Raw genomic sequence first — 14,711 nt, forward strand, 5'->3', positions numbered from 1 at the left:
AGATGATAAATATAAAAGGCAAATTTTAAAGAGTTGAGCTGTCCCTTCTCATTTTTTGTTAGGATTAAAAGTTTAATCTATATCTTCAGTTCATTCAAAAGGTTTCCAAAGAAATGGTTCCTAATAATCATTCCTACATGAGTTTGTAGCTACACAACATTGCACAGGATCTAATAAACCTTGCAAGGCTTAACATATGATTTCCATTGTCCAACATGCAGCAATGCCCCATTTGGACTTAGCTGTTGACCAATTAATCTTCCCAGAGGCCAAATAAATCTCTCCTGTGCAACAGGCTTAGCTTTTCAGATTCCACCTGGTCACCTCTGCTACGGCATATGAAATAGAGTTGGCTACAAGTCAGGACTTCTGCCTGTGTGAAACGATAGTCCTTCGCCTACTCTCCTATTATGGGCTTCCCTCTTGTTGGACATCACTATTTACAATATCAGCCTCTCATAGGAAGAACTCTTTCCTGGTTTGTGCCCATAAGTACCTGTCACAAAGGCTCATCGCATTCGTGTCGCGGATAGAGTAAGCAGCAACAGCATGGCATGCTGTTATCTTTGTTTAAAAAGGCTTTTGAATTCTGCTTCTTGTTCAGAGAAATAGAATAACGTGCACATGCGCCGTTATCGCAGTCACGCACGTAGAGTGTAAGAAGCATTTTATCCAAACGAGGCACTGCCACATCCCAAGCCACTGAGGGAAATCCATGAAGCTTTGGTGCTTAATCTCAGAGACTGCTGCGGTGTTGTGAGACAGCCAGGGCTAAGGGAACATGCGGGGACATGGACTCCAGCCACGCCGCTGTTGGTGTAGCTCCTTAGCCACAGCGGCAGCTGACTTAGTGTGCTTATAATTGCCAATGGGGTACACAGAATTCCCCTGATTTTCAGCAGGGTAGATGTATCTAACTGCTATTTGTTCCTCCTCCCAACATGTTTCTCAAATGAAGCTGAAGCAGGGACTACCAACCTCGGGCCTGCGAGGTGCTTTGCTAAGTCTCAATGTCTGAACTCTAAAACTACGGGTGCATTGATTTATGAGGAGTCTGTGTTGCGCTTATCCTTTTGAGATGGTTGGTGGGAAACAGGAGCCATTCCACCAACAGAGTAGGAAGACAGGAACACATCTACCTTGGCAGAAAAATGGGTGTACGCTGGGGAGAGACTCTTATAAGGACAAGTTCCTCAGCCCTGTTAAAAGGCAACCTTTAAATGCAGGCAGAAAATAGTTTCAATCCTACTTTTTTATCAGCCGTTCTTTGAAGAAACTTTTTTTCCCCCCTTACGCTGTTTTTCAAAACCTCTATTGCACATTCCTGTATCACTGCAGGATGTCCTTCAAGTCAGCATTTTAAGCAGACTCACTTTTAGCTTCAGGAGCTCTGGTATGGATGAATGTTTCTCAGAGGTATTATTTTGCATAAAAGGGTTCTTTTTCAGATGAGTTTGCTTCAAAAGCAGTGTGATGTTTTCTGTGCAAAGAAGAAAACAGAAGTTACTAGAGACAAAACCACCAGACTTGCAGAAACTTCACAGATGGGAATATTAGCACTTTTATTCTGACGCCTACTAAGCGTTGCTATTTTGCACCTAATTCAAACGGCTCAAGACCTCTGAAATCACAGACCAAGAGCTGGGTTGTAATCTGGATGTCCTGGGTTTGCATGGCAAGGGCTTGGTAGCAGGGAGACTACAGAGGGGGATTCTGTGAGAAGCTGCTAGAAACTTCCCTCCTGACCAATAGAGCCAATGACAGTAGGCTCCACGATGGACCCACTACTGGCCAAGCCCATCAGTGATGGTGGTAGCACCTCTGGGATAACACAGATAAGAAGAAGTTGCTGCACAACAACAACTGTAGAGGGAGAGGGGAGGGAGAAAATGTGAGAGAAACAACTCTGCAGAAAGATGCCAAAGTCAGAGAAGGATGGGAAGGAGGTGCGCCAGGCGTTGGAGCAGAGGTTCCCCTGTAGCCTATGAAGACCATGATGAGGTAGGCTGTCACCCTATAGGCCGTGGAGGTCCACAGTGGAGCAGATCTCCACCTGCAGCCCGTGGAAATCCACAGTGGAGCAGGCGGATCCCCAAAAGAGGCTGTGACCCCATGGGAAACCCACACGGCAGCAGGATCCTGGCAGAACCTGCAGACCCATGAAGAGAGGAGCCCAGGCTGGAGCAGGTACACTGGCAAGATTTGTGACAGGTCCAGAGGGACCCACAGTGGAGCAGTCTGTTCCTGAAGCACTGTAACCATGGAAGGGACCCATGCTGGAGCAGTTCGTGAAGAACTGCAGCCCACGGGAAGGACTAGCATTGAAGAGTTTGTGAATTGCTGTCTCCCATGGGAGGGGCCCCACACTGGAGCACAGGAAGAGTGTGAGGAGTCCTCTCCCTAAGGAGGAAGGAGCGGCAGAGACATGTGATGAATTGACCACAATCCCTATTCCTCATTCCCCTGTGCCTCTGGGTAGGAGAGAGGTAGATAACTTGGGAGAGAAGTTAAGACCAGGAAGAAGGGAGGGGTGGGTGGAAAGCTTGTTAAGATTTAGCTTTTATTTCTCATTATCCTGCTCTGATTTGTTTGGTAACAAATTCAATTCAGTTTCCTTAGTCAAGTCTATTTTGCCTGAGACGGGAATTGGTGAGTGGTCTCTCACTGTCCTTTTATCTCAACCCACGAGCCCTTCATTATCTTTTCTCGCCTGTGTCCAGTTGAGAAGGTGAGCGACAGAACGGCTTTGCTGGGCACTTGCACCCAGCCAGGGTCAATCCACAAGACTGGATTCTAATGGATCCAGTCCAAGCAGGTGCTTTGCTCCTAAAGAAATCCACTGCACCCTGGAAACCAGGTTTATGGCAGTGTCCTCCAGAGCACATGCAATATCTCTGTTCTGTCAACAGATAAACCTCTCTCAAGTTCTACAATAAGCTCAGATGATGAATATCTACGAGAAATACCATGTTAACTCTCGAAAATAACTGCTGTCATCTTACAGGTACATAAAGCTGTGAAGGCAATATAGGTTTCTATTCCTAAGATTTCTTTATCTAAGTGCCAGCAACCTGTCATCACAGAGCGAAGAGTACACGTGCCTTTTGGATAGAGTTGGATGGAAAAGTTCTATCCACAACGTGACATAACTGAAATGAAAAAGGAACCTGGCTTCCCAAGTTTCACAGCCCCGGTTAATTGCCAGCAGATGAAAACATGTAGCACCGTTCCTTCCCACCGTTAGAGAAAACACTTCGAAAAGCCAGGCATAACATATTCCGGTTGAGGTCCCTCAACATTAATGAAATCATGATTACCTGTCAATTCACTGTCTTCAGCTCCAGTGGCATTTATTAAACACATCAAGTAAGGGCTATAGCTGCTGTTCGCTGTCACCTGTGAGAGGGTGTTTTCAAATTCTAAAAACAGGAATCTGAAAATAAGATAGAATTTTCAATCAGCTTCTTTTTCAGAAACAAGATACATTAGTGAAATCTGTCAGCTGTGGAGATGCTGCTCCTTGGCAGCATAAATAAGAATTCCAGATGTGTCTCCCATGATATCGCCCAAGCGGGTACCCTCACAATTTTATTTCATCAATTCGTTTTGCTGTTATCTCCCCAAACCTGTCATTCACTCACAAACCATACGTATAAGAAAACACTCAAAAGGATTGCTGTGGGGCCAAGACACAGGTGGGAAGGCCTAGGGGAGACTAAGGATCAAAAATTAGAGAATCATACCCCAAAGGGCTTTCAAAGAGTTTGCCACCAGTGGCAAGTGGCATACAGGATTCTACTTGCAGTGTGAGTGATACAGGCCAACATAGAAAATGTGTGAAGCCCCACTTTTAGCTGTGGAAATTTCTTCTTCAATCTAACCCACATTACACCCAGCGTCCTAAATGATGATTTCAAGCTTAAGTCCCTCCACTGAAAGAAAATGACATGTTTTTCATGCAGAATGAGAGTATGGTGGTCACTACCCATAAATGCAATTACAACACCCAAAGAGCAAACTTACCGTGTGATCAGACTGGTCGGTGACAGAGTTTGGTCCCCCTGAGTCCAATGCATAGTCTTGTTGTAGATGGCTTCTGCCATGACAGTGAAGTGATGAGCGACAATATCAAACACATAGTCAAGACTGGTTTTGTTGGAGTGAAAAGCCAAACTGGAACTTATATTGAATTCATTTAGCAGATCAGAGAAGTTCAACCACGTGGTTACGTAGTGACTGGCTTCTATGATTTCTAGAGCTGACACATTGTTGACAGCGTTGTTTGCCATTGCTTCCAACACCTTTGCAAAGGCAGCCACTTCGGTCAGATTCCTTCTGGTGTTCAGCAAACTGTCAACCATATCCCAGATGCTTGAGTAATAACTCCAGTCAGTGAGGTTGAAGGCACCTTGGAGCCTCTGCAGCAGGTCGGTCACGTGGAGCTCATCCTGTGCCATGCTGAGAAGCACGGACAGGTTATCCCAGCCTGATAAGCTGTTGGAGATATTTAGGGAGTTCAGCACTGTTTCATTCAGCTTGAAAGGAAGGAGCATGTTCACAAGCTGAGATGGAAACTCATCATCCACATCTCCAACCGGAATGGGGCAGGAAGCATTACTCTGCAGCAGCCCCTCCGCGACAGCACTCACGGCTCTCGCCTTCTCCTGTATCCAGGAGTTTTCCACCTCAGAGACAAGGTTTAATTTGGAAAGGAAACTCAGACAAAACTGCAGAGACTGGACCATGCATGACAGCTCCTTGGAAAAACGCTCACTGCTGTTCTGGTAGACAACAGCAAACTCTGGAGACAGTTTCAGGTTTCTTACGGCAAGCTGGACCATCTCTGTAAAGGTGCCATTGTGCGTTGTTCCACCCTCCACGTCCACGGAATCAAAGAGGGCTTGGCAGGATCTCCTCGCTAAGGACTCGCTTAGAGTGGCATTTTCAAACAGCATCTCAAGCGTTATGTGGAGCACGTCCTGAGCGGAGCAGTTCAGGGCTGTGCCATAACCACTGTCGCTGTTCTCAAGGAAAGGACTCAAGGCTAAGTGCAACAACTCCCAAACTTCTGCCTCCAGTGAAGCACTGTGCTCTAAGGAAGATGGGCTGAACTCCTGCAGCAGCGAACGTGAGAAGCGATAGATAATGTCCATTTTTTCTTCCAATGTTTTGTTTAAGTTGGTGGCATGAAGGACTTCCATTCCTGCTCTCCATATTTCAACCAGTCTCTGGGTATAGTTAATGCAAGAATTAAGTAGTAAGTTGATAGTTTCAAGCTCCCCGATATTGTAACTTTTCTGCAAACCTTCTAAAATTAAGATACTCTTTTGCATGGCTTGCAAGTACCTGGAGATGTTGATTGCTCTGGAGTCTTCGCTATAGAGCTCAAATACGGAGGATGCCAAGTTCTCCAGCTCGCTCAGCTTCTCACTGAAAGGAGGACTGGAGTCATTTTTCATGGTACCAAACTGATTTTGCAGTATGTCCAGAAGTGACTGGAAAGAGAGACTGTCTGTGCTCTCCCAGTTCATGGACTGGAGTATTTCAGCAATCTGCCAGAAATCATGAAGTTCAATTCCTTGCCTTCCATGAAGAGAACTCTGGAGTTTCTGCATTAGCTTAAACAAAGAGGAGATCAGCAGATGAGGATCGCTGGCATTCACCTTTGCCGTGGCAGCAAGAAGCTGCTCAAGAGACAAGAGCTGTTCTGCAAAACGTTCAGATGTTTCAGGGGTCAACAAGAAGTCAGAAAATAATGACGATACAGTTGCATTTGCACTGAGATAATTTTCAATGTCTCCAAGCGAGACGCCGTGAAGTGCAATCATTTTGATAACCTCCCATGCTTTCTCTGTACTAAAATGAGTCCCATTTAAAATGACCCGATTCCAAATCACTGCAGCCATGGTTAGGACATCTTGATTGTCTTTTCCGTAGGGTTTAGAATAGAACAATTCTTCACCACCAACCTCATAGAGTGGGACTATTTCTTGAATTATTCTTTCCAAGTCCAGCGTGCTGTTTGTGGCAGATGTTGAATCAAAAGAAAGTTTTAACAAACTATACAAATCATTCAGATCTGAGGATTTAATTGCTCCCCTAGACTTCTGAAAGATCTGATGTACTAAGGTTTTTCCAGGAGCTACCCCAAAATCCACAAGAATTAGAGCTTTCCTCATAGTTTCCAGGAGCTTCACATATTCATTCACTTCTGTTAGGTTCCACTTTGTGGTCAACAAGTTGCCAGCGGCGTGCCACAGCCATGAGAAATGTCCCCACTCAGACTGGTTGGAAGCATCTTGGCCCACCTGCAGCAGTTCGTATAAACTGCTGTTCCAGTTGGAGACAGTCGATAACGGATTGGAAAATACAGGCAGCCTCTGCCATTCCACCGAGCTGTTGGAGAAGTTTAGGGAGTTCAGCACTGTTTCATTCAGCATGAAAGGAAGGAGCATGTTCACAAGCTGAGATGGAAACTCATCATCCACATCCCCAACCGGAATGGGGCAGGAAGCATTACTTTGCAGCAGCCCCTCCGTGACAGCACTCATGGCTCTCGCCTTCTCCTGTATCCAGGAGTTTTCCACCTCAGAGACAAGGTTTAATTTGGAAAGGAAACTCAGACAAAACTGCAGAGACTGGACCATGCATGACAGCTCCTTGGAAAAACGCTCACTGCTGTTCTGGTAGACAACAGCAAACTCTGGAGACAGTTTCAGGTTTCTTACGGCAAGCTGGAGCATCTCTGTAAAGGTGCCATTGTGCGTTGTTCCACCCTCCACGTCCACGGAATCAAAGAGGGCTTGGCAGGAACTCCTCGCTAAGGACTCGCTTAGAGTGGCATTTTCAAACAGCATCTCAAGCGTTATGTGGAGCACATCCTGAGCAGAGCAGTTCAGGGCTGTGCCATAACCATTGTCGCTGTTCTCAAGGAAAGGACTCAAGGCTAAGTGCAACAACTCCCAAACTTCTGCCTCCAGTGAAGCACCGTGCTCTAAGGAAGATGGGCTGAACTCCTGCAGTCGATGTGTTAAGTTATAGATGGAGCTAATTATTTCTTCACTAGAAGCTTCCTTTGCACTTGCATAATGAAGGACTTCCCTTCCTGCCCTCACAAGTTCAGATAAGCCCGCAAAGGTTTTATTGTCAAAATTGAATAAAAGATTAATAGATTTTAATTTACTGACATTATAATTCAGCTGTAGGTCTTTTAATATGTACAAGGTGTTCTGTATGGCCTGAGCGACTAGTGAGATATTGGCTACTTCGGAGCTTTCCCCAAAGTCTTTAAACACAGCTGTTACAAATTCTGACAGTCGATCCAATTGTTCACTGAAGGCACTATCTGAATTATCCTTCAGCTTTTCTAAATGGCTATTTAATACCTCTAAAAACTGCCCATAGGCTGCGATCCATGTGCTGTTCCACTTCAAGGACCTCAGTTCCTCCCCAATGCGCCAATAGGCGTTGAACTCATCCCACCAGGCTTCACCCATGGAACTTTCTACTTTCCGCATGAGTTCAAAAACGGGCATAAGAAGGTACTGATAACCTATGTTGGTGCCTGTCATTATGAAAAACACCTTCTGGAGAGCTAGGAGCTGGTCTGGAAAGTTTCTGTAGGACACAGGCTTAAACAGATAATCGGATAACAAAGATGGTATTTCTGGCATTCCATCTAAGCGGTCTCTGAAGTCTTTCAGAAATGATGGTGTGCTACTGGAGAACAACATTTTGAGAGCATCCTCAGTTTGCTCTGTACTAAAATTAGAATTCTTTAACAGAACTGGATTCCAAATCATTGTAGCTAATTTTAAAGCACGCTGAATTTCTTTCCATTGGGTCATTATATCAAGAACGGAAGTTCCATTAAAGTCATTCCATAATTGCAGTGATGTGAAGTTATAGATTTCATCAATTATTTCCTTATTATATGGTTCCTTTGATTTATAATCATGATGTGGATTCATTCCCAGTTCAAGAATCGCATACAATTTCTGTAATGTTTCATTCTTCAAATTTCTGAATAGACTTAGGCCTTTTAATTCACTTCTATTCATTTTTTTCTCCAAGCCTTTTAAACGATGTAGAGCCTTTTGTACGGCTTCTAAATCATTTGAATTAATGGACCTCTTGGAGTCTTTTCCACCAATCTCTGGTGACTTTATTTTTCTGGAGGGGGGGAAAAGAAGCATTTTAGTGAATATGAAATCAATGCAAGTGGAAATGTAAAGTGATTTAGAGCAAAGATCATAGATTTGAATTACACTGTTAGTAATATTCCTTTAACTAATGTCTTACCTCAGAACTTCCTCCAATTCAGATACTAGAGTTGGATTGTCTTTCCAGTTAACAAAGTGATTACAAACGTATTTAGTCACCAAACTTGTTTCTTTACCTACAACAAACATGTAAAGAGTGTTATTAGCGAAGATAACCCTAGCCTGGAAGCTGAGAAGAGCTGTGTATGGCATATCTGTCAAGATAACATGCATGTGTGAAGTCAGGCTCCTACAGCATGACACAAGATCCTGGTTAGAAATCCAACTGCACTATAGGGATCTAACTCCTCCCGGCCTTCCTAAGGAAGTCAGGATGCTATCTGCCTATGCTGAAATTGTTTTCCACCTCAGGAAGAGCCCAGCGCCTCTGTGATCTGAGTGCTAATGGAGCTTTCTTCCTGCTTTAAGAGCACTTCACCATCAGTGATGCAGAACAAGCCAGCCTAACATTTAGTATTCTTTCTTTCCCTTCATTTGGGAGTGCTTTTTTCACTGCTTGCACCCAGCCTTTGCCTGCAGCCTCCTCCTATAGCCAGTTACACTCATCTTGATGTGCCTGCACATCCAGACCTCTCAGCAGCCACACCTCCACGCTTTCCCTACTGACATTCATTAATCTGCTTTCTTCTCATCCACCCCAGCTTCCGCAATCTCCACCAAACAAGCAGAGAATGGGTGGCATTTATCCGTCTGTTCCTTGCAGCATTTAAATGCCGGATCTTTCCCTTGCCTGTTCGCATAACCTCAGTTGGAGATGGATGTCGAGGGTTCAGCCTCTGCTCTAAGCTTGCAGGGGTTTAGAGGAATGGCTAAATCACCACTTCCCCATTTCCACTGAGACAAACTCATGTTAATTCGCTGTCTACTGAAAAATTCCATTTCAAATGAGGTATTTTACTCATTTTGTAAAAAGCTGAAATAAGAATTCATTATGCTGAGCTCCGAACAGTGCACAAGCTGCACGGTTACTCATTTGCCTGCAGTTTGCTGCTCCGCAGCACCACAGGTTTTCAGCAGAGATATGACTGTATGGAGGAGTCTTACCTTGCTCCGAGCAGTTCAGGGAATATGGAAGATCTGTAACCTCATTCTGAACAGTTTGGAATCTATCATCACTCACAAGCGATGCAGAGACATTCTGAGCTGCCAGCAGAACACTAAAAGGAAAAAGAAAACCAACAAGGAAAATAAATTGTGGTTACAGGATTATGAGAAGAAATAAAACAAGTGTTCAAATAGGAACCAGCTGGAGTACAGCCTATCATTCTTAAACTGTCCGACAGACAAGACATTGCCTCTACTGTTAATTATTTGTTCGATCATGCACAAAATACAAATACAAAAGACTTTGATGGGAAAATCATGGGGGGTGTATTAGCACAAACATATGTGTTGCACTTATTAGTTATGTAAAATGTATGGACAGCTTAAACCCTCACAACAGGGCTTAAAAAACACCTAGATGCTACGCCAGCCCAGTGATTCAATGCTCCAGGTGATTCTCCTCCTAAAAGTAACCAAGCAGAAAGCAGACAAGGCTCCAGGGAGAGCAGGAATCCCCAGGAGACATCATCTGCAATCACAAACAACTGTTACCATTTCCAATTCTCCTTTCCTCTTTCAGACTGCAATAACCAGGCTGACAGGGGAAGCAAGGAATGGTTTTCAGTCTTAGGAAAGAACAAGCTGGTAATCAGGCATATTGTTTCACAGAGGAAGTCTTTTAAAAGATTCTGCTCAACGTGTGCAGGTTACTGCGAACTTCACGGCGATTATTAGTCCCTTTTGCTTCTCCTGTATAAAAAGTAGCTCTTCACTGTACGCACAGGGTCACTGTGAAATGCACAATCTCTCGCCTGCCTGAAGTTCTTCAGGTGATACACACAGAACCTAGCTGAGCTGATTTCCGTGGCATGAATAAATACATACTGATTTGCAGGAACAGACTGCTAGTGAGAACAGAGAGCCAGGAATCTCTTTACTCCTCATTTAACATGATGTCTCCATGCAGGTTTTGTGGAGTTGGCACTCAATATTCCGTTCTGCAGAGGTGCTTGTTAGCAAGAGCTTTAGAGGGGTAAGAATCTACAGTTATAAATGACATATTTAGCTGAGCAATGTTAGAGCCAGGGAGGGGAGATGTATAAGCTTGCCAAAAGTGGACGTGTATCATACAGATCAGAAGGTGGCAAACAGGGAATGGTTTTGGTTGGAAAGGACCTTAAAGCCCATCCAGTTCCAACTCTCTGCCATGGGCAGGGACACCTCCAAGCCCCATCCAACCTGGCCTTGAACACCTCCAGGTATGGGGCAGCCACCACTGCTCTGGAAACGAGCAGTGGTGGTGGTGCTCTTTTATCTCAGTCTTGAAGGATTGTTGGCTTTAATGAAAAGGTTCAGCTTACATACTTAGGTGAAAAAATCAAAGCAGCAAACAGAAGCATTTATGAATTCAGTCTGTAAACCAGGTTTGTGCAGGTAATAAATAGCGCTCCTAAACTTTCTATAAAATTCATGAGTTTGAAGTTAGTGTTTCAGAGTCATGGTGTTTATCAGACGGTTGACACAGATGCCACAATCAGCAAAAGTTCTCTTCTTCAGTATCCTCACATTTACACTACAAAAATTTCCCTGTACAGCATTTTGGTAGGAGGTCAGGACTGCCTGAGTAAAAGACACGGTCAGGCTGGCCAAGATGTGCTTTTGCAAGCATCATTAAAAATACTGTTTGTGCAATCTCTTTGCAGTAACTCTTTACTCATGCATTTACGCTGCCAGATGCTAGGCATAAAAACACCGCACAGTTCTGGTGATGAAATTCTCTGTGCCTCTTTGTTGTGCCTGTGATAACTTTGCCCAGCTCTGCAGCTGTAGAACAGAGCAGCACAGTAAATATTAATTCTTCCCGGACACTCAAACAGTGTTGGTTCTCAGACTGGATTCTGCAAGCCAGTAAACGCAAACAAATGTGATAATCCTGAAACAGCAGCATGGACAAAACATCTCGGAATACAATTAGAATTTTTGCCACGCTGCTGCTGACCCCTTTAAGGATAAAGACGTTGCAGCTTACAAATAGTTCTCACAATGCTGCACAGCAAATTACCTGATATTAAATGCACAGTTTAAGTACTTTGCAAAACAGAATAAGAATCATAGAATGGTTTGGGTTGGAAGGGACCTCAAAGCCCATCCAGTTCCACCCCCCTGCCATGGGCAGAGACACCTCCCACAGGATCAGGTCGCTTAAAGCCCCATCCAACCTGGCCTGGAACCCCTCCAGGGATTGAGCATCTACAGCTTCTCTGAGCAATCTCTCCAGTACCTCACCACGCTCACAGGGAAACGTATCTTCCTAAGATCTCACTTCAGTCTCCACTCTTTCAGCTTAAAATCATCCCCCTTCACCCTATCCCTGCACTCCCTGATAAATAGTCCCTCCGCAGCTTTTCTGGAGCCCCTTTCAGCACTGGAAGCTGCTCTAAGGTCTCCCCGGAGCCTTCTCTTCTCCAGGCTCAACAATCCCAACCCTCTCAGCCTGTCATTGTATGGGAGGTGCTCCAGCCCTTGGACCATCTGCATGGCCAGTGATGAAAAGGGAGTCCCTCTAAGTCTGGGTGTAATCAAAGTGGCAAAGTTTCTACAATGTCTTTTGGCACGTTTTCCCAATTGCTCATATTCCAAGGAGGAAAAAACAAGGTCTGAAAACACTCTGTTGCTCGCTGTTCTCCATGTGCTGTAATAGTGACTATTCAGAATAATTTATAGCAGCATCCATCATGTATCCAGTAAATTATTTGGAATCATTTGAGTAACTAACCCCTTGATTGAATAGATATCAGTGAGAGTTTAGCCCAACTATGGGCCAGGGAAGGGATCTCAAGGATAGCTCATTTAAGGCAAGTTTGTTCTGTCCTAGCTGCATACAGCATCAAATATTTTGGCAGAGTTAATTAATGTAATTAAGCCAGTTCTGGTTTTCGTACAACTGAACATAACCGGTACCTTCTTCTTAAAGTCACACATATTCAAAGCCCCATCTGCTAAGAACCAGGCTCTCTCCCTACTTTGCTTTCTTGGGATCAAACTTGAAAGATAAACCAGCGGTAAATTGGGCAACCAATCTTTTAATTTATTTTTTAAATGAATTTATGGCTTCTTTACAAACACTTGAGGTTTTCCAAAGTGACTTGAAATTTGCTCTATGCTTTTCTGGGGAAAAAAAAAAAAAAGCCAGCAGCTGCTGTCTTGGGCATAACAACTACCCAGCCAGGAAGGCCTTTCTCCGACCAAAGACCACCCTTTCTATCTGCACCTTGGCATAGAATCATAGAATCACCAGTTTGGAAAGGACCCACCGGATCATCGAGTCCAACCATTCACAGTGCCTCTAAGCAAGCTGGAAGAAAACTAAGAGTTTATAGCAAGCTCCCATTAAAAAGTGACTAAAGAGTCATTGAAAATCAAAACGTTGCTCTCTGTCCATAGAGACCTTTAGAGATATCTTAGCAGGGAGCCATTTCATCCCCAAAATAAATCACACTTTTAAGCTAGGGCCCTTTCTTCAAGACGAGAGGCGACGTGTTCTTACAGTTCAAGACACAAACCCATCAGCTTGCAGTGCCAGCGTATTTTCTGTAGTTTTACCTGCTTGGATCCTGAAGGAAATCAATTATGTCTTGCAGTTCCATGCTTCCCTGAAACACATCCGGGGCGAGCAAAAGGAGATGCCACAGGGAGGTGTCATTCTGCACTTGGGAGACGAGCGTTAGAAATGAGACCATTTCTTTGACGAACGCTGCCTGGTACTGTGGGTTGTGTTGCACCTTAACAAATAACAAGCCAAAAAGTTATTTAAGAACAAGAACTCTTGTTGCCAGTGGGTCTTTTTATGTTTTTCAGCTTGCGCTGCACTTGTAGACAACTCTACAAACAATACATTCAAAAGACTCTTGTGACAGGCAATAACGGAGAGAGTGACTGTGCTTTACCTTCACACCTCAGATTATACAATAAATTCTCTGTTTAGACAAGCCCTACGATTCACAATGTCCCAAACAGTCCAAAGACCAGGAGTACAAGAAAAATGAATATCAATCCTCACCTTGGCAAAAAAGAAGGCATTACCTTTAAAGGATTCATTTGCTTTAATTATATAGCTTACCCCAAAGACAAGTACCTGCTTCAATCATAAATTGTTGGATCAGATGCAGGAGTTATTGGATGAAGTGATGCAGCTGAGGTAATACAGGATTAAATTTATTGCCTCTCCTAGCTTTAAATATTCTTATTTATACCACATTCTCATACTATTCTACCTACGGGCAAATAAAGAGGAGAAACAAGACCGAGGCATGGTGAGAACACTCAGAGGTCATCAGGTGATGTCCCTGCCTTTCTGAGCTGTGAACTCAAGTCCAAGGTCTTTGGGCTAATCCCACTCACAAGAAGTACCTCAGCGCCATCATGCTCTTTATCCACTTAGGTGTAGACATGAGCACCTCCTAGCCAGGTGGAGTCCTGTTCTGTCTCCCAAATACTGCAATAACATGCATGAACTAACAGAGATACTCACTTCAGAAAGGTCCCAGGCACTTACCTGAGAGAGCTGACTTCTGAACTCTTGGGCTAACGCCTCTAGAAGCGACGAGTCGGTAAAACAGAACATGTGGTGGATATTGGCTGCCATCTTCTCCTCAGTGAGATCGGGATGTGCTATGTACGGCGACAAGATCTCACACAGAATAACTTTGAGATTTGCTGCAGTTGAATACGGGGTCTGGCTCTAAAAGCAAGATGCAATGTTAAAGGTAGTTTTAAAGCAATACTCTATTTGGGATGGTTTTAAATGCAGTGATGAGATGTTTCTAAGGGGTAGTAGTGACATCTGAAAAGCACTGTCATTACAAGCACGCCCACATATATAGAATTCTAAGAGGTGAACAGAGTCACTGAAATCCCTCAAACTCCTCATATAGACAATGAGAAACATGTGTGTAAGTGTTTGTAGGCCTTAAGACAAAAACATAGGAGGGCTGGAGCACCTCCAATACATGGACAGGCTGAGAGAGTTGGGCTTGTTCAGCCTGGAGAAGAGAAGGCTCCAAGGAGATCTTATAGTGACCTTACCGTACCTGAAGGGGCTACAAGAAAGCTGGGGAGGGACTGTTCACAAAGGCTTGTGGTGATAGGACGAGGGGCAATATGTGTATAAACCAGAGAGGGGCAGATTTAGACTAGACATAAAGAGAAATTTCTTCACCACAACAGTGGTGAGGCCCTGGCACAGGTTGCCCGTAGAAGTTGCGGCTGCCCCATCCCTGGAGGTGTTCAAGGCCAGGCTGGATGGGCCTTGGGACGCCTGATGCAGTGGGAGGCGTCCCTGCCCATTGCAAGGGGGTTGGAATTAGATGGATTTTAAGGTCCCTT

General features: G+C 44.3%; 1 protein-coding gene across 3 annotated transcripts in view; it reads right to left on the minus strand.

Moving 5' to 3' along the window:
• ABCA12 (ATP binding cassette subfamily A member 12) overlaps positions 1–14,711 on the minus strand; it is a 117,811-nt gene that overhangs the window by 59,879 nt on the left and 43,221 nt on the right. For all 3 annotated transcript variants that reach the window (XM_054069548.1, XM_054069547.1, XM_054069549.1), the window contains exons 6-12: positions 13,882–14,067; positions 12,930–13,108; positions 9,327–9,439; positions 8,302–8,398; positions 4,024–8,172; positions 3,318–3,433; positions 1,374–1,480 (exon numbers count right to left, since the gene is read on the minus strand). In XM_054069548.1, coding sequence (XP_053925523.1) covers positions 1,374–1,480; positions 3,318–3,433; positions 4,024–8,172; positions 8,302–8,398; positions 9,327–9,439; positions 12,930–13,108; positions 13,882–14,067 — 4,947 coding nt within the window. The remainder of the gene's footprint in view (positions 1–1,373; positions 1,481–3,317; positions 3,434–4,023; positions 8,173–8,301; positions 8,399–9,326; positions 9,440–12,929; positions 13,109–13,881; positions 14,068–14,711) is intronic.

The sequence above is a fragment of the Cuculus canorus genome, chromosome 6 (assembly GCF_017976375.1).
Source record: "Cuculus canorus isolate bCucCan1 chromosome 6, bCucCan1.pri, whole genome shotgun sequence".
Taxonomy (NCBI): Eukaryota; Metazoa; Chordata; class Aves; order Cuculiformes; family Cuculidae; genus Cuculus; species Cuculus canorus.